The following is a 19,090-nucleotide window of genomic DNA, read 5'->3' on the forward strand; positions in this document are numbered from 1 at the left end:
CTTTGGAGAAAGGAGTACGGATATATCAATAACCAAGATGATGACAGAAAATAAAGGTACTGCACCCAACAAGATGGCACCAGCTCAAGTGAAAGCAATATGGACAGGCAAATTAATCAACAAAGCAGCCGGCAAAAGTCTAGAATAAAGGGGAGGGGGGAAGGGTAGCAGCAAAAGGAAAACCGATGAAGTTGCCTGCTAGGGGTGACTTGGCAGGCCACAAACAGAAGCAAACTTACTGAAAGCAGCTTTGTCCGTGACCTGCTTCCACGGGCTCCGAGGGCAACTTTCGCTCTGGTTCCTAGAGGTGGCAGCTCATAAGGCTGGTCTCACTGATCAACACTGCGGAGAAAACAAATTTTAAGAAGTCAGTGCAACATCTCCTCGCGTTTCCCATGCCTCCCCCCGCCAGGGCCATTGCATCCACGCACCCTGTCAAGTATCCAACCTATTTTTAATTAAAATTTGCAATTTTATTTTTTTATTACAACTATCAATTACTCCTTCCCTTTGTAACCTGTAATTTTACTGTCAGTGAGGGAGAAAAATGCTAACATTTTATATAAAGGCTCAAACAGGTATAGCCTCTAGTGGGGACTATAAAAGACCAAATATTTTTGTCTGCAAGGTAAATATCCTGGTTCCTGGCAGGAAACCAGATTTTTCAGTAGTTTCACTAAACAAAACCATCTGAAGAATCTGCATCAAAAACTCCTGAACGTTTTCTGCTTGTTTTTTAAATGTAACAGGCTCTCTTGACGTTAGCCACCCTGCATAATTTGGGATGTTACCTGTGAAAAACAGACAGAGGCAGACAGCTTCAAAGACAAAGAGACCACAGGATTTCCTAAGGAGGAGCTACCAACTGCACACACTTTCAGCTCCTGAAATTTAGAGAGAAGGGAAGGACCAACAATTATCCAGAAGTCCCTTCCACTACTGCTAGCGGGTCCTGTCTCTAGACGTGACGCAGGAAAGAGCATCTCCTCCCTTTGACCTTGGTAATGCAAAAGAGGAATAGAATTGGCAAATAATGCTGATAGCAAATAGATAAGAGAAGGCAGAAACAATTAATTAAAATTGATTACATCTCTAATACAGAACTTGGTCTTAATTCCTTAAAAATGTTTTTGGAAGCCAGAGTTTTTCATGATTTAAAATTACTTCACATTTAAATCATGTGAGAAAGCTGAACCCATCTAAGGCAATAAAGGAGAAAAGATTCACATCCACAAGAAATACATCATCTTCAGTGACACAGTAAAAACCACACATTTTTCTTCAAAATTTTATTTCAATTTAAATTATGGGGCCAGCCAGATTTTTTGGATAAGAAATGCATTTTCCTCAGGAGAAATTCAATGCTACCACGGAAGCACAATTACAATTGTATACATCTCTTATTTAAAAAAAAAACCAAAACAAAAAAAACCCCAAAAACCCCACTCACATTTAAATAACTTTTAGTAATACCCTTAAGCCTTCAATCAGATAAGAAACGACTTCCAGAACAACAGGGTTTTTAATACGAAGAGCATGTCAAATGAGCTTTAATTTAAATACAACTTCTTTTCGAAAGTCAACATTCAAATGTTTCCACATATTAAAAAAGTCACCATAGCCACTGTTCCCAAGGCCTGATATCAAGTAACCTCTATCCCAAGTCCAAATGTTTTCACTTCTTTATATATATAAATCCTCAGCACGTCTATGTTTATCTAAAGAGGAAGCCTTATATGTTATGGTGAGTAACTTGGCAAATAATGTTTTCCTCCACTCAGCTATGATAAACCAAAATAGAATAGACTGTTAGTACTGAACTATGATACCACTTCCTGGCCAATTCTGCCTGCCCGGGTAAGTGATCTTCGGTAAGAGTAAGCTATTTTCTTTCCTGTAGGCAAAATGAATCTGTTTGTAAAGGACACATGAAGAACCTTTTAAAGGACCAATTATAATGTTAAGAGCAATTTTAAACAACTGAGTGAAAACACTCACTTTTCTGGAGCTATCTGACTTCCCTGGTGAAGGCTTTCACATCAGCTTAAACGTCGCTTAGGAGTTTCACCTTGCTGATTGCAAAATATTTTAATTGGGAAGAGGACAGGAAGCAACAAACATTTTCTATAGCATTCTCCATCAGATTCAGCCATGCAGATTTTGAACTTTGAGACTCCAATCCGTAAGTTTGCTTGGTTGTGATCTTAGCGTTACTATATGATGGATAGATACAATTTTAATAACATAATTTAGCTATATTTAGTAGATTCCTTTTGTATGGTCACAGTAACAAAAACATGGTGCAAAATCAGTTGGGTTTTTTGTTTTCATAAATACTGATAGTTTGCAGCATTAAAGAACAAAATCGACAATATTAAATCATTTTGTTACCCTAGGACATCTATGAAATTGTTTCTTGCAGTTGGAGGGAATTAAATCATTCACTTTCACAACTACTGTACTGAGTTATTTACTGTAAGAAAGAAACTATGCACTGCAGGCTCCCAGAAGTAAGAGGAATCGATGTTAATTTAGCATAATCTTTGCCATTTGCAGAGCTGGTGAGCACAATGCTTGTTTAATTGAATAAGGCCAATATTATCCAGTAAGAATGTAGTATAAAGGGTTCCAGTTCTCTATTTCAGCCTACCCTAATTGATGGCACCCCATTAGATAAGTGAATACAAAGAATGCTTGGGTTTTTTTCTTTTTAATGCTGCAGGACTTAAGATTGTTAAATCAGCATTTCCATGTGATCTGAAGTATTCAATTACATATGAGCATTCATTTTGCAAAACTCAATATTAGGTAATAGTTACAGACTAATACAATAACATTCCTCTGCTGTACAAATTAAATCATATTTTAAAGAAATGAGCAGCCTAGGAGTTATATACAAAAGAAACCAGCAAGCAATGTTGAAATGAAATGCAAAATGTCACTGCTAGGTCTACTGTCTGAAATACCTTTAAAGTAAAATTAACAAAAACCCTTAGAACATATTTCCAAGTTTACAAGTCAATTCTCAGAAAAATCAAATCATGTCCAAAAAAAATTCTATAAAGCAGTGAAAGGCATATATACATTTTCCTTATGAACCTTGAAATTTCACTCTTTTAAAAGTTGCTAAGTTTCAGTATCAGTTTATTTGCAAGACAACTGTTCATCCCAATAAGCTCACATCTTACATACATTTCCCCTTTGATTACAAATAAAGCACTGCACATTTTTTTTTTTTTAAAATCAAGGCATATAATCTTAAACTATGGTGCCAGGTATGCACAGGTCACATTGTGCTCATATCTCAAACAAGGTAAGTGCAAACATACAGATTTATTCAGATTTGCAAGCATGCAACCTGTTACTTAACTACATTAATACCTTCTCTCCTAAACCAAACTAGTATCTATATGTTTGCTTTCACGAACCTAGAATCTTTCTTTTCAGGACTCCTAAAACAAGCAGTGTCTTTGAATTCTGAAATGACACAAATATCAAGAAAGTCCACATTGTGCAAGAAAGCAGCAGCTATGTTTTTCAACTTGGACTAAAAAAAAAGAGAAAAACAAAAACCGTTCACTGAACAGCAGATTAGCAGTAATGTTCCTCATGAATCGATAAGAGTGCCTGATGCTGAATATCTAACAGCAAATGCTGAATTTGGGTTTAATATTTTAAGGGTTTATTGGAGATTAAGCTTCTTGCTGTGCTGGTCTCTTCAAATCCCTGATCTGTTTAACTAAATAGGTCTTCTCATCATTAAATTGTTCATCCTCGGTCCTGTCATTCTGAAACTTGCTGAGGAACTCAATAAGTTTGGTCTGGTTCTTTAGAAGGATGTCTAATATAGGCTGTGTCTTGTTAGGATTGGCTACAAACACCTGCAAGAAAATAAAAGACATTTAGCATAATAGTAAGAAACAGAAGGCTAAGTTAAAAAAACCCCAAACCTAGCCAACAAAACAGTGATGACAATAACTTAAAATGATGTTTTAATTATTCCATATTCCAGTATCTCTACAGAAAAAATAATGGACTAGATGCAAGTTTTAAAACAAAATTACTCCATTTTTTTAATTAGAATAGAAGCTGAACACCAGAATCAAAGTAAATTCAATTTGTGGGAGGTGATCAGCCACACCACCCCACTGCAGAAACCACTGCAGACACCTCACCACCAAATTCTGTAGCAAATGCATGGTTTCATATTATATACAGCATCACACAGGTATCTTAAAGTTCACTGAAAACTTTTACACCTCAGATGGTATCTCCAAGCTCTTCACTATTTGCTTGTCTGCTGCAAAGTCAGAAGGTACCTGTTCTAATGTGCAAACTACAATTTAGGCTTTGAAATTTAGGTGACGACTAAAATACTGCTATTCTTCATAGATAACGCAGCATGACAAAAACACTTTTGAACTCCAAGATCCTTCATTTCATATGAGATCATGAATTCCTCCGTGTCTTACTGCACCTCATCTTCTTAATTCCACAATTTTCTAAGCGAGATTACACTGACAAACATATGAAAGTCCCTTAGTGGTTTCTAAACAATTTTCAAAAGATGCAAAGACAGCCATTTGTAAAGATGGATCATAATAATGCCAAACATTACCTCTCTATCTAACCACTTAGCGGACATTAAGATAAACTTCATCAAGGCTCAGGTAAGTAGTTTACTCAACTGAACAACTTCTGGTGGGGTTCTTTTGTTGTTTGTTTTATTGTGGGGTTTTTTTTAAACATACCTTAAACACATGAAAGGCCTCAAACTGAATGTTACGACTCTTGTCTCGTAGAAGGTTCATCATTAGTTTGAGATTTTCAGGTTTACTGATGTACTTTGTCATAATTGTGAAGTTGTGCCTGTCCAATAACAATTCACCGAGAAGCTAAAAGTGAAAAACAACGTAAAAATGACTGAGATCAGACACAAGAAACAACTTTTTCTTAAGTGCTGTCAAACACACTGAGTAGTTGACATCAGTCTGTAAACATAGTAACAACAGAACTTAAATGTCCTGAATTTCTACGTGCAGGGTGCATTCTCCTCTTATTTCGATGATGCAGTTTCTCCTTTTTCCCAACAAGTAAAAAAAAAAAATCACCTTTTGTTCTCCCCTTGTTATGAACTGGAATTGAAAGAAAAGTTTTTCCTTTTTACAGAAACTATACATCACCAATAAGAATGTGGTTAAAAAAAAAAAGTTAGGATTTCAAATGAGAAGTATTTACACTTCTTTTGCTACCTTCTTTGTCCAAAAGGGAGTAAAAGGATATTCCCCAAAAGTACCACCCTTGCTACAAGTTATGTATTATATTTACAATGACTGTTTCTGACCTACTTGAATGTAAGATTAGTATTGGTCAACTCATACCATATGAATCTTTATTAAATTATTTGCATGTGTCCAGATTTGTTGAAGGAAAAAAAACAACAAAAATAAACATACTTGCATATAGCCATTTCTGCATAGGGAGAGAAATGACTTGGGGTGTGCTGGACACTAAATAACGGAAGGACTGGACTAAAGAAAACCAGCTGGAGTTACATTTCAATTAAAGTCAACCCAATCTGAAATGAAAGGAATTCTCTAACTTTGCATTTAAGAAAGTAAAATTGCCTTACCTTAAGCGACTGTCTCTTTGTCACGTAATTTTCTGAATGAAGTAACTTCTCATATTCACTGAAGAACTAAGCACAGAGTAAAGAGAAGGGTTAGGACCTTTCCAAGTGTTATACGCACTGTTCTTCAAAATAACAACAAACTGGAGGACATGCAAATCCATAACAAAAACGTAAACAAAATCTGAAGTCCCAGTAGATTCCTGTAAGTCACTACTGTTTAAACACTGCATATGCTTTAAAAAAAAAAAAAATCTATTTACTCTTTTAGGAGCCTTTAATGTTTAGATTGCAATGTGGTGGAAGTAGTTATCTCATTATTTCTTAAACTATGGTAGTTCCTGGTACTGAACACTGTTCATTAATTTCAGAAGTCTCCAGCATGTGGAGGAAGGCTATCTTGTATTCTTTGGTTAATACAGACAAAAGAAAAAGACAAGGAAAGGGTTCCCTCTAGTGGAAAAATCCGACCTAGTTTTCACAGAACTAGGTTTCTGCTGCCTTCTCTTATGTTTACACTTTCTACATTCAATGATAAGGTCTTTATCTTAATTTTACTGCTTGGCAGAAATTACTGTAAGTCCAACTGGTTTAATATTGTATGTAAATTTCCAAAAAATGAAGCTAAACAAGGAATGAAAATACTGATTTCTTCAAACAAGATACACAGCACTAGAAAATTCTGAGTATTAAAATGCTCACCCTATCATAATGCTGTTCCAAAAATTCTGCACTTAGCAACTTGTGTCTTGTAAGCAAGTCCTGTAAAAGAGCACAAACCCAATATTTTCACTAAGATATTTAAACAATATATATACAGTCTCCTTAAACAGTCATTACACATAAGACATCCAATAGAAAATTTTGCTATTTCATTAAATGAAGAGATTCAGAACATGAATGCAGTAACCTGACATTACTAGGGATCTTGGCATCAGTTAGGAAAGGTCTGCTACGTGTTGTGTTAATTCACACAGGTAAATAGCCTGTGGAATTATCACTGAAGAATGCCATCTATGGATCAAGGCTCTGCTCTGCACAGAACTAGATGCAACCAAGGTTAAAACCCACTACTTAATACTAATCAATATTATGCCTATAATCCCTTAAGTGGTTATTTTAGGACAAAAAAAAAATATTCCCCAGACAAAGCATCAGCATCAAATACACTGAGTTTTGTAATGGAATGAAAAGGAGTTTGCTCACTTGCAGACTTGGAGCCACAGATTTAAAAGCCCATGTATTCAGCGAATGCATGATAGTTTAAGTCTTGCTTTTGAGAATAAAAGTTATTGGGAACATAGTATATCTATTTAAAGGAAATCTCTTACATTTTGAGAAATAAGAAGAATTGCATCCAGCTTACCCATTTGCATCACAGCTATTTTGTCCCCCTCTCCCTAGCTTGTTTTGCCCCCCTCTCCCTAGCTTGTTTTGCCCAAGAATGTAACACACAACATCTGGGTTCACATAGCAGAGATCTACAGAAATAATCATTCAAATGTTGTATGTAAATTACCTTGAATGTGGCGAATGCGTCCGAAGCAATGTCAAATGTTGACATTTCCACGTATCTGAAGAAATCATAGAATTGTTCTGACCACAAGATTATTTTAGCAAGTGGTTCATGCCTGATGCATTCTCTAAGCATTATTCCACAATTTAGAGCAATTTCTGGAGATTCGTACCTATTTAAAAAAAAACAAGCAAACAAAAAAAAAACCCACAACAAAGATACTTTATAAATACTTTCACAAGTTAGCACTTCAGCACCACATTGCTAATTACGGTTTTCAATGCTATCAAGTAAACAAAAATTCAAAAAATCAAAGGTACTTATTTCTGCATTAAACTCCACTTTTAAATATTTCTATGAAATATTAATGAAATCATTGCCAGTTAAATGCCAAATTATAGCCAATACAAATGACTTTCACAAACTGAAAAGTGAGACTAAATAAAAATATTTTCTTTATACTCAAAATCAGTCTCCTTTTTTCGTACTGGTGGGATTGCAGACATCTGGAAAAGCAGTAAGTGATTTCTGTCTTGGAAGCTGTTTGTTTAAACACGACAGCAATTTACTTAAAGCTATCCATAATATGAGCATGAAGGGTTAACAGTACTGGACAAATTCATGTCTCCTCTTCCATTAAACCATTTTTCAGCATCACTGGCTACTCTGCACATCACGGGCTTCAATCCTGAAATGCTGCGAACAGCACCCTCTGATTGTAAGGACAATACTGAACTCCTCTGTGCCTGAGCCTTTATTGCCTCTAGCAAAGTATCTGCACCTTCTTACAAGAGACCTCTGGAACGTGCCCATCACTGGTCTGATGGAAGTGATGAGGCCATCCCTGATGGCTTCATTTAGAAATTGTCACTACATTTCCTCAGCAGGCTTTCTTCCTCAAATACTACAGAGTTCTCTCAGCTGATTTTAGCATACACTAACAGCAGCTGCCAAAATCTCACACCAGTGCATTTAAGGCACATTTGATAGAAATACACCTTTGCACTTGCTACCAGGCTCCTTGTTTTCCCAATCAAGCTACAAGTAGGAACCTGGATGAAGACGGGACTGCCTTTCCAAAGGAAGAACTCATCTCAGCATGTTACAACATAAGCTATCCTCATCTACAGAAAAGTTATGTCTGTTGTTCCTATCTGGTTCTGGAGCAGTCAAAGCTTCTTATATACCTCCCGCCTCCCACCTAAAGAATCCTTCATCCTGTACCACTGGAAGCTAATTTAAATTCACCAGAATAATTCAGGAGCAAAGTATCATTGTGCATACTAAGCACTAACTATATTACCATACAAAAACATTTTCTTACGAATTAGCTTTCATGTTAAATCCTGCAATACTTTCCCATTTTGCCTGTCATGGAGATTTGACATCTACTGAACTTTTTGCAATTCACCCCATAATTTTAAATTTACATAAATTTGACTCAGTTGGATACCAGATGTAACATTTAAGTCATTAAAGCTAACTAAATGCCCAATTCAAACATCCTGACTTATATGTGTTTCCTGAATCCCTGTCAGAATAATGCTCTCTGAAGAGTGACAACACAGACTAAAAATTAGGACGAATGTGTTGCAGCCCTCATTCAGTCACACATCAATGAGAGCATGCTGAGAACGTAGTTTCATCTCTCTGCACCTCAAATGTCTTTGCCTTCTTTCGTAAATTATTTTGAAGAAGTACTGAATCAATGTTTTCTTTTGTGTTACGCCAAAATGAATAGTCCTTTTGTCCTTCTAACATTTAAATCTCGCTTCCCCCCAAAATCAGGGCTGTAATGCAAGGAGGAAAAAAAAAACGCCAAACAACAAAGCCCTTCTGGCAGATGAGTGCACATCTTACACCTGTATGAACTGAAGCAAATATTACACCCTGCTTCTGGTGCTGAACCTTTGGAGTCAGCATGAAACTAAAAGATGTAAAACACCTGCTTTTGCCACACAGAAAGCTTCTGGTATGATCTAGTTTCCAGTGGCTTACACAAATGGCCACAATTATCTAAACGTAGAGATGTTACAATAAAATAGCCTAATTCACCACATATGCAGCAAGTTAGTCAGCATCTCTAATTGCTAATATGAACAAGGAGGAAGGGAAAGGAAAAACACAATAAACCTTCCTGTTTAAAGGTTAAACCCATACTTGATTATCCTCTCATCTCAATGCTACCAACATAACACAGGCAAGTATCTCACTGAGAAGCATGGCCTTTCCATGAATCCCCCAGCTATCCCAGAAGGTGGAATAAGTACTCATCAACTGCAGTAAGCTTACCCAGCAGCTTTAACACAAATTATAAAACTAGTTATTGGAATAGCTGTATTTTTAAATGGTTTAATATTTGATGAATTTTTCTATCCCTAAGAAACACACTGGAATTGCAATTTTCAGAACTTTCTTAATTGACGTTATTAGAAACACGAGCTATTCTTTTTAAATGGCGAGCACATTCTCAATTTTTTAAAAAATCTTATTTTAACATGAAAATGTTAAGAACACCTTTCTGCTTTCATGCCTGAGATCCACAGCTCTACATATGCAACCACGTATTCAGCATGGCATGATTCTCCAATATCCAGCACATCAGATAATACGAGAATAGAGGAAGAAACAGATGTCTGGCATGCACCATACGCCCCAAATCATTCTTTGTTTGGCCAAGTAGGAGTTGGTACATTTGTGTCACTACAGGAATATAAATCACTATGAATAAAAAGTCTAAGACCAAACTAAGACCAGGGGATAAGACAGTAAACTCGAAATGACAGTTGTTAAAGGGAAAAAAACAAGCCTTTAACTCTTGATGAGTAAGTTCACAAAGAAATAGTTTAAATAGGATCAAATATTACACTGAACGGAAAATTTCTGCAGTACCCCACTAAGAGTATTTTAGATTACTAACAGTTCTCAAATTTCAGTCATATTTCACGCAAAAGTATATTTTTGGTGTTTTATTACTCAAATTTTCCTATCCTTAGGGGAATTAGAGGCCACAAGACAAAAAAAAAAAAAAAAAAATCAAGCATACTGCAAAGGAAGAAAAAAACATTTCAGAGCTCACTGCTTCTCCATGAATTTAAAAACTTCTTACTTCATATAAAAGCGTATTTATGCTTCACAGTGTACATACCCTTTTAATAGCATGAACAATATATTCTGTTGAGTGCAGATATATTCGACTGTGGGGGTTCTTGTACCAATTTGCCTTCTGAGAATGTTGTTGAAAATTTGCGCAACGTCTTTTTTGCCCTGTCAAAAACATTAGCAGTTAGACACATAATATTCAAGTCCACTGGGCAAGTGACAATTAAACATTACCACCATCTCATGCATTCATACCATGTGAGTTCTGCAGTTCAGTCAGCCTGTGTACGCTGATCTTAAACAGATCAAATATTCTGCTTCTTTGTACCCATTTCAAATATTCCAAAGCATTCAAAACATTACATCACCTTGCAGCCAGATCAAGGTTAATTTACATAAAGTAAAGCCAGCTCATGTTTCATCAGATACTTCTATGTAGCATCAATCTCCTGGGCTTGTTTTATACTTGGTTTTGCTAATAACACACCAGTTTTTAACTGTGCTCTGGCCTGAAAGTGTGTTTCTTCAATATTCCATTATCCTCTCCCCTTGTCTAGGCACACGTAATGCCACCATTACAAGTGTGCAGGGCATTTCTGACTGCAGTGTTAACATCCAACTTGAAACTATAACTTATGGAAGTTAAATAAATGGACTTGCAAATAAAGGCCTGTTAAGCAACTCCACCTGACAGTTCCCTGAATGTCATACACAACAACCATACGTAGATAGCATTTCTTGACAATCTCTAGCTGTACTATAAATGCCCTAACATCAGCAAGCTTTTGAGTAAAACGCAGGGCATATTTAATTAGCAAGAATTTTAAAAACAACAGCAATTATTCAAAATTATTTCAGTTTTCTAATCAACATCAATAAGATTACAGAAGAAAAAATCAAATGTTTATAAAAATGTATGAGGACTGTAGTTTTACAAATGGCATGTTTGTGAATTACCACGGACAGTTTTGTTAGAGTGTTGTTTTCAGGATATAAGAGTTTGTTTGTAAACGCTTGTTTTCTCAATTACAATTCCATTGAAAGCCAGCCCAAAGCAACACCAGAACTCTTTGTTCTGAAATGAGTAGAGCAGTGTTTCCAGAAATTGCTTTACTCAAACTCCACATAATATAGTCATCAACTCTCATTCACTAACATTGCCAATTTCGCACTGGATCTCACAATTTGCTTTGGATTCACCAGCAAGAACAGCATTTCCTTATTATGCACATAATTGAACTGATAGTGGTACACAGTAATACCAAAGCTAGTTATTGTTAGAAGGATGTATTACTAAGTGATCTCATGGCCTAACAAGGGCAAACAGACACTGAACCTTGTGCCAATAGTCACGACTGCGAGAGGTGAGAGGGAGACTGTGCTAGTATTGTCTTCCGAGCAGAAGGATTCAGGCTCCCTTATGCAAAAGGCATTTTTTGTTTTGGGGTTTGGTTTTTGTTTTGTTTTTCATTTAAAAAAATAAGAACAAAAAAATCCCAGTTCCACAAGGGATACCATCTCTCCTACAGACACAGTAGCACAAATCAGCAGGGAGGTAACTGGTAAGTTTATGAGACTGGTAAGTAGATGGTTGTGCTTACTGCTTTACTTGGAAAGCAAGCTTCCAGGTAAGGATATAATTTTAAACAGGCCTTTATATATAGCAGGGTCTGGACAGTCAGACAGTTTCTTACTTAGAACATTAAAGTTGTTAGTTTCCTGGTTTTTACTTTGTTACTTTTCTGGGATTTTAACAATACTATTCAAATACATTTGAGACAGTTTAAGAGTCAGAGTGAACAGTCTCTGTCTATTAATTAGTTGTCCATTCCTGTTCTACAAGGAAAACTTCTTCAGGAATCAGAGTGAAGTTCTTGACCAAAAAAAAAGACACATTTACTTCATCATTGAACGACCTCAAGCTGTGGTGGGGCACCAGAAGGAATAAAAGCCAGACCTACTCTTCAAGTTTAAGAGCCAACAGGAAATGAAGTTTATATCTCCATCAGTAACGGAGAAATCATTTCAAATGCAGTAAAACCCCAACCATAGAGATTTGGGCTATCAAAGCCAACATCTGATTGACTTTGTAACAGCTGGGAAGCTAGTGCACATTTGGAGCACAGGTGTGTTGTCATTAGTTCTAGGTAACAACAACAGCTGGACAATCTGCCAGATCCCATCCTTAAAAAGCAGACATGGTCCAGCCTAGAAAGCAGTGTGAATGACTTGTTCTCTCTCAAGGGGAACTGTCATATCCTTGTGTAACAAAGCAGCAGAAAGTCCACAAGCAGGAAACTATTCGCAATCTTTTCAAGTCCCCTTAGAATAAAATGAATAGTTGTCCTTAATGAGAGCAAGCCTGCATAAATTGTTATCATTCTTCATCACCAGGAGATAATGAAGGTTTGCTTCACTAATAACCAGGCTGAGTAAACACCAAGTTGATAAGAATCTAGAGGTCAGCAGAATCCAGATGACGTTTCATGATTTCCTTTCTCCAGTAATTAAAGGTCATCACATTTCAGCATTCCCTCTCAGCTTTCCCAGGTCTCCTTGCTTATTTAACCACCTGAATGTTTTATGTTTGGTATAAACAGTTGTGTGGGTAGGGAAAAAAATACCACCATATTACAATTAAACACAAATCAGAGGGAGTTATGGGTGGGGTGGAGGGGAGAGAAGAAAGAACAGGGAAGAAAGCCATTGTTTTTTGGAATGCCATACTACAATAGGACTTTCAACCGTTGTGACTGTGAACAACGTGCTTACGAACAACCCCGTTTTTAAGTAACCTCAAGTGGGAGGGTCTTTATGGTCAAGGCTGTGGGGTGAGATACATGGGTTTTGGCTCCTTTCCTAGGCAACCACACACTTCTTGCAGGACCTCAGGGAAAACAGGACAATCCAATTGTACTGCAATTTCTTAGAACTAAATAGGGTGATTTTTCACTACGGCAGAGGGAATTTAAATTATTCCATGTGGTGTGGTGACAAATGCCAGATGGAGGTTTATACAGAGATACATTTGAATACAAATAAGTATTGCTATTTTGAAGTAATCAATAAAAATTTGGGGTGGTTTTGGGTTCGGTTTTTTTTTTTTTTAAACTGAAAAAAAGATGAGGAAAACAAAAAAGGTTGCATCACTTGTTTCTGAAGAGAGAGTGAACAACTGGACTATTAATAAAACTAACAGCTTTAACATTTATGAAGAATTTTAAATATCTAAGTTATGACAATTGTCTTACTTTTCCAAGTAATCTATTTTAACAAGAATATAGACAAGCCTTGCAGTATTATAGCTTGTGTTCACTATGGTATTACTACTAAGAGATTAACCCTTCTGTGTACACACAGTTAAGAATTATTCCATAATTTTAACAGAACTGTATCATCAGGATTAGAGGTTTACCTACTTCAATTTTGTGTAGTTTATGTGCCTAAATTCACAGATTTCATATTCTATATTTGCTTAATTTTCTAGGTTGTTTGGCACAATGAGTTCTCCTTCTAATGGTTTTGTCCCAGCCAGAAAAAAAAAACAGCTGAAGACTGAAAGATATCTTAACCAATTAAAGTGGCAGGAATTCAGGTATGTTTATTTTAACATATACAATAGAAGAAATGTCAAACTTGTTTTCTTACCTCAAAATCGATTAGCTGCAAGTCGGCTACTAGGGTACTAAGAAGACCACTGTTGTACAGCTCTTGAGCAAGCTGTGCCACAGCTTCTGTCTGTGGTTCTTTTTCATTTGTGCCATACAAGATTTCTTTCATGGCAACAAGGTTTTTTGAGACCTCCTCAGTGGCCTAAAGAAAATGGGAAAAGAATACAGTTAGAGCACAATGTCATTTGTCTTTGTAACTGCACACTCTTATTATTCTTAACATCTGCAAACTTCTTTAAGGAAAAAAAATCTGGAAATGACAACTTGTTAAAAAAATAATCATCTTTCTGCAAATAAGACTATTATATGTTATTAAAAAAACAAATAGCACAGAGGCAGGACACACGCAATTTATTTGACAAGTTACCAAAAGCAAAAATCTCTTCCTTTTTACTGCCTATAAACTTCCCATTCAAAAATCCCCTAAAGAATAGCAACGGGGTGAAAAGAACCCAACAAAATTTCCATTCTGTAAAACAGAGGTACGCAGGATCAGATTGGAAAAAATGACATGGAGACACATGCCTGCCTCTAGTGAACTGCTCAGGGAGACCAAATGTGTCCCTCCTACAGATTTGTACTCATCAGGTTTTGTCAAATATTAGGCTCACATTCCAGTCAGTAGGGATGAAATTTTTCCTTTCCAACTAACAAAACCTCAAAGAGAACCTCCTTTAATATCTCAGTATACCAGAACAGACTGGCAAACAGTCCCAGAAAGAGGTGCATTCAAATGAATGCAGTGATACAATTAAAAGTCTAAGATGCTTCCCATTGAAGTCCATCTCACAGAAGACAGAGAGATCTGACCTCTCAATTAGGGAAGCCAGCATAACGAATTCCTAAGTTGTCATGATGAGCTGGAGTAACATTTAGCAATGGAAGCAGAGTTATCTCACAAGTTAAAAAAAAAAAAAAACCAAAATCAACAAGAACACTTCTAAACACCCAGTTCTGAATCTTAAAACATAAAACACAGTTACCTTGGAGAAAAAAAGAACTACTCCTTTCAATATATGTCTACATAGCTCGGTGGCAAAATGCTGAAGATGACCATGAAAAATAGCTGGTTTAATTATACTGTATTAGTTCTTCACGTGCCTAAAAAGTATGAATGGTTTGTAAGTGCACTGATTTTTACTAATTAGATGAACCTGCCAACAAGGTATGCATACACTTTAAAGTATTTATGATTGGTACCATGGAAAATTAATGAAGTGAAAAAAGTGATTACTTTCTGGATATTATCTGTCTTATAAGTAGGACGTAAAAGGATTTCTTGTTTGCGCGTTATATCTAGAGAGGCTTAAGATCAGCATGACCACACTACTCAAGCCAAAGCCATTCCAGCTTTGCTAGGTATGCAAGTAAGGATTCCGTGACCTTTAAGGAGGCTCCGTATCATTTTTAGCTCCTCCACAACTTTCCACTCCCCACTGCCTCCCTTTTCTTGCTAATTGCAGTTCCTAATCCCAGTTGCCGCCTCCTTAATTGAAATTCCAAAGGATTTTCTGTGCACTGTTAGTAAGACAGCAAGAAGCAGGTGCTCGATATGCCTGCTGAGATTCATGACAGCTCCTGATGATGTAAAATGAGAAAGCCAGCTCACCATATTGTAGTAGCATTACGCCACACAATTCAGAAGAAATACCACTTTACTAGGAAAAGAACAGGAACACGTCTCAAATGTAGATATATGAAGAGATGCCTTTGAAGCATGGCTACCAAAAAAAAGAGGAAGCAGCAATAAAAAAATCTATTGCAGTTTGTCCCTGCGCACTCATTTAGAAAGCAAGATGAAAGAAGAAAGGCAGAGGTTCAAGTAGCTACCTGTTTTAAGTAAGACAGTGGCAATATGGAGGGCACGCCTGCAATTAAGAAAAATGCCAGTGGGGAATTTTTCATTCCAAAACCCCAGCAAACAGAACAACCCCTCCAAAACTTTAATAATCACACTTGAAGGCTGTCCCTTGCCACCACCCCAAGACAGACACTTATAATGGAAATACTTACAAACCAGACAGAAAAAAATAGTTTCCAAACAGCGACTGCCTTTTTTTTTTTATATATAATTTTAAAAAAACCAAGAAAAAAACAGCCTTCTGGCCTAACACAAACATACAACTCAGTCAATTCAAGAAGAGACTTAATTTATTTCTCGTACTCTTCACAACTGTCAAGACCATCTGAACGTGCACCACTTGAACTTGGAATGACATAGGGCTTTAGTGGGAAGTAACGGTTAGAGACACATAGAACAACTTGGGTTGGAAGGTACCTCAGGAGGTCATCAGGGTCCAACCACCTCCTCAAAGAGGGCCAACCTCAAAGTCCTGTCAGGTTGATCAGGCTCATGGCCAGCCATGCTCTGAACAGCTCTGTGGATGGACACTCCACAACCTCTCTGAGCAATCTGTACCAATGTCTGACGACCTTCATCATGAAAAAAGACTTGTTTGTATCACTTCAACTTAGGCCAAACTATCATTTCTGGATACATACTGCAAATACAAAAATATGAGGTTTTCTGAAAGTATTACATCAATAACCAAGATGTTTTGATGCACTACACTTCCATAAAATATGACATTTCTATATTCCCTCCTCTCCTACTCTAAAACTCAACATCAAAAGGACTAGAAAAACTCTTAAATTTGTTTTAGAATCTCTGTACTCTTCCACAACTCCATGAACATAGTCCAAACACATGATATGCAGAGCTATTTTTGCCAATTCAGATGCAGAATGGAATTTAGATAGCTACACCGAAAAATATCACGCTACATTAAGTATCAATGTTAAGAGCTAAGTGAAAAACTAGTAAAAAAATTCAAGACAGACAAAAGAAAGCTAGCCAGCATTACTTGCAAGATTTACTAAGATCTAAATAATTACCTAATACACTGCTTTAACTGGGAAAAAAAACTCTAGAGAAAAAAATCAAAATGCATAATGAACTTCATCCAAAAAACCCATGATCAAAAGCAGAATTAACAATCAGACACTACGTATATAGATTATATATATTCTAATATAATATATAAGCAGGGTATACATTATATATACAGAATATATACACACACACGGAATATATATTTTATGTATTCTACATAATATAGTCTATAAATATTTTATATATTAAAACTAAATTTAAATATTATATATTTCTACAGATACTGAAATTTTTTTTATATTCTCAACACTGAGAAGAAGCAAACAGAGTTTTAGAGAAAAATTCTGTGACAAGTCACATTTGAAATTAAATGGTGCCGGACAATCAATACTGTCAAAGTAAAATGTAAAGTAAGGAAAATAAAGAAAGTACTTATTTCTCTATTTTTATCAAAGACAGGAAGAAATTATTTACAAATAAAACCAGACATCATGAAGTCACATATATGATTTTCACACCAGAATCAGCTGCACATCTTTATAGTTACCTATGAACCATCATGGTTTATTCTAGTCCCTAGGTTATTTCACAGATATTTCCAAAATTTACTATTTCCTTAAATGCTAAGCAGTGCAAATACCAAATACTACATATAGACTTGTACAGCTGGAGTATCTGAGTTTTATGAAGCAACACTTGCCTTTACTTTGAGAAACACTAGAGAAAGATACAGAACACACAATCAGTCCTTGAGCATTTAAGGTGAGCTCAGCAGGCTCTAGGTCTATGGCTAGGGGTTCTATCCACATCGATAAAGCAATTACATGAATTGCACTATTAATGAAAACATCAATGAAAAAGGTAAACTAGCTAATTTTGAGCCTGTACTTAGTGAATATTTTACTAGTTTAGAGCAGTATCCATCATAAGTAACAAAAACACCATTTAATGATTCTGTTTAAATTATCTGGATTTCAAAATGCTTACAAAAACATGCAATTTTGTAAATATATGATTATCTACATCAGTGCCACTAGTTTATTTTAAAGGCCAAAAAAGATTACATTACTTTTCAGCAGACGTCTAGGATGAAGATATCATTAAAGAGCTACGTTCAATTAGAAGAGAAGCAGGTCTTCTCACCCATCACTCCCAGAAGAAACTCCATCTTTACCCTTTGAGTAACAGCCCCATGCAGTAGGCAAGGCAGATTACTTAACCTTTAGCCTTCTTTCAACCATGAATTAATTATAGACACGTGCATAACAAATTTAAAATTTTACTGCTTTATAAATGACAGTGTTAGTTCACTAAATAAAATCTGATCTATGCCTATGGCAACATGACATAATATTAACACTTGGATGGCTGAATCAAATAAATAGCATATTGCTTTGTCCCGTACATTTAGTATACTGTCCATTGTATGGAGCTGGTAACTTAAAGAAGAGAGACCGACCATGCCTGCAAGAGGCAAGCCGCATGGGTTAACAACATAGCTGAAACAATTATCCGAAAGCCAAAATCAGAGCTGTTCTGGACAGGTTAACCCAAGGTCAGAGAGTAGAGAAGAACAAGTTTATTACATGAGTAAATATTTACCTTCACGACAGTAAACGTGTGCCACACACCAAGTGAACTGGTAGTATAAAAATAAATGCTGATGTCAGCCAAAGAGGAGGAAGATATGCGAATAATAAAAGACTACCTAATGGGCTAGATCAAGGGTAAGTCCTGTTTATATGAGAGGAATTTTCCTTCCCCTTCCCTTTAGCCCCCTTGTGAAAAAACATAAGCAATGGAAAATGTGTGATGAACACATTTTGAGTTATAGAGCACTTGTCAAGTTTCCTTTCCAAAATACTGACAGACCGCAAGCTGTCTCCTCTACCCGAAGTAAAAGGCTGCAGCCAAGAAGCACCCCGAGTCGTGGCACACGAGGCAGGCTGGCTGCGGCCAGGCACAGTCCCCCTCTCACAGACACTGCAGATCTCAGCTCCTAAGCAGGTAACACAAACTGAAAGAACATTTGAAAACGACCTGGAGAACTACCCGGTTAATTTTTCTCCAGCATTCACAGAGCTCAAAAAAAAGTAGATTAACATGCAACTAGAATTCATTTTTGAATTTCAGACTTTTATTTATAAAACAAATTTTCCAGTATTACAGGGCAGAATGTTTCATAACTGCACAAGATGCATCATGACCACTACTGTTGTTTTACTACTTTTGCTTTGAAGAATCTCTTCCTTTTTGATTATAAAGAACATACAGGAACA

At 36.3% G+C, this 19,090-nt stretch overlaps 1 protein-coding gene across 2 annotated transcripts in view; it reads right to left on the minus strand.

Annotated features, from left to right (window-relative positions):
* Window positions 1–1,274: 1,274 nt before the first annotated feature.
* Window positions 1,275–19,090, minus strand: part of CAB39 (calcium binding protein 39) — a 42,806-nt gene continuing 24,990 nt past the window's right edge. For both annotated transcript variants that reach the window (XM_075760934.1, XM_075760935.1), the window contains exons 3-9: window positions 13,896–14,060; window positions 10,294–10,412; window positions 7,149–7,317; window positions 6,332–6,391; window positions 5,633–5,698; window positions 4,752–4,895; window positions 1,275–3,881 (exon numbers count right to left, since the gene is read on the minus strand). In XM_075760934.1, coding sequence (XP_075617049.1) covers window positions 3,693–3,881; window positions 4,752–4,895; window positions 5,633–5,698; window positions 6,332–6,391; window positions 7,149–7,317; window positions 10,294–10,412; window positions 13,896–14,060 — 912 coding nt within the window. In that variant the 3' untranslated portion in view covers window positions 1,275–3,692. The remainder of the gene's footprint in view (window positions 3,882–4,751; window positions 4,896–5,632; window positions 5,699–6,331; window positions 6,392–7,148; window positions 7,318–10,293; window positions 10,413–13,895; window positions 14,061–19,090) is intronic.

The sequence above is a fragment of the Balearica regulorum genome, chromosome 9 (assembly GCF_011004875.1).
Source record: "Balearica regulorum gibbericeps isolate bBalReg1 chromosome 9, bBalReg1.pri, whole genome shotgun sequence".
In the NCBI taxonomy this organism is placed as follows: Eukaryota; Metazoa; Chordata; class Aves; order Gruiformes; family Gruidae; genus Balearica; species Balearica regulorum.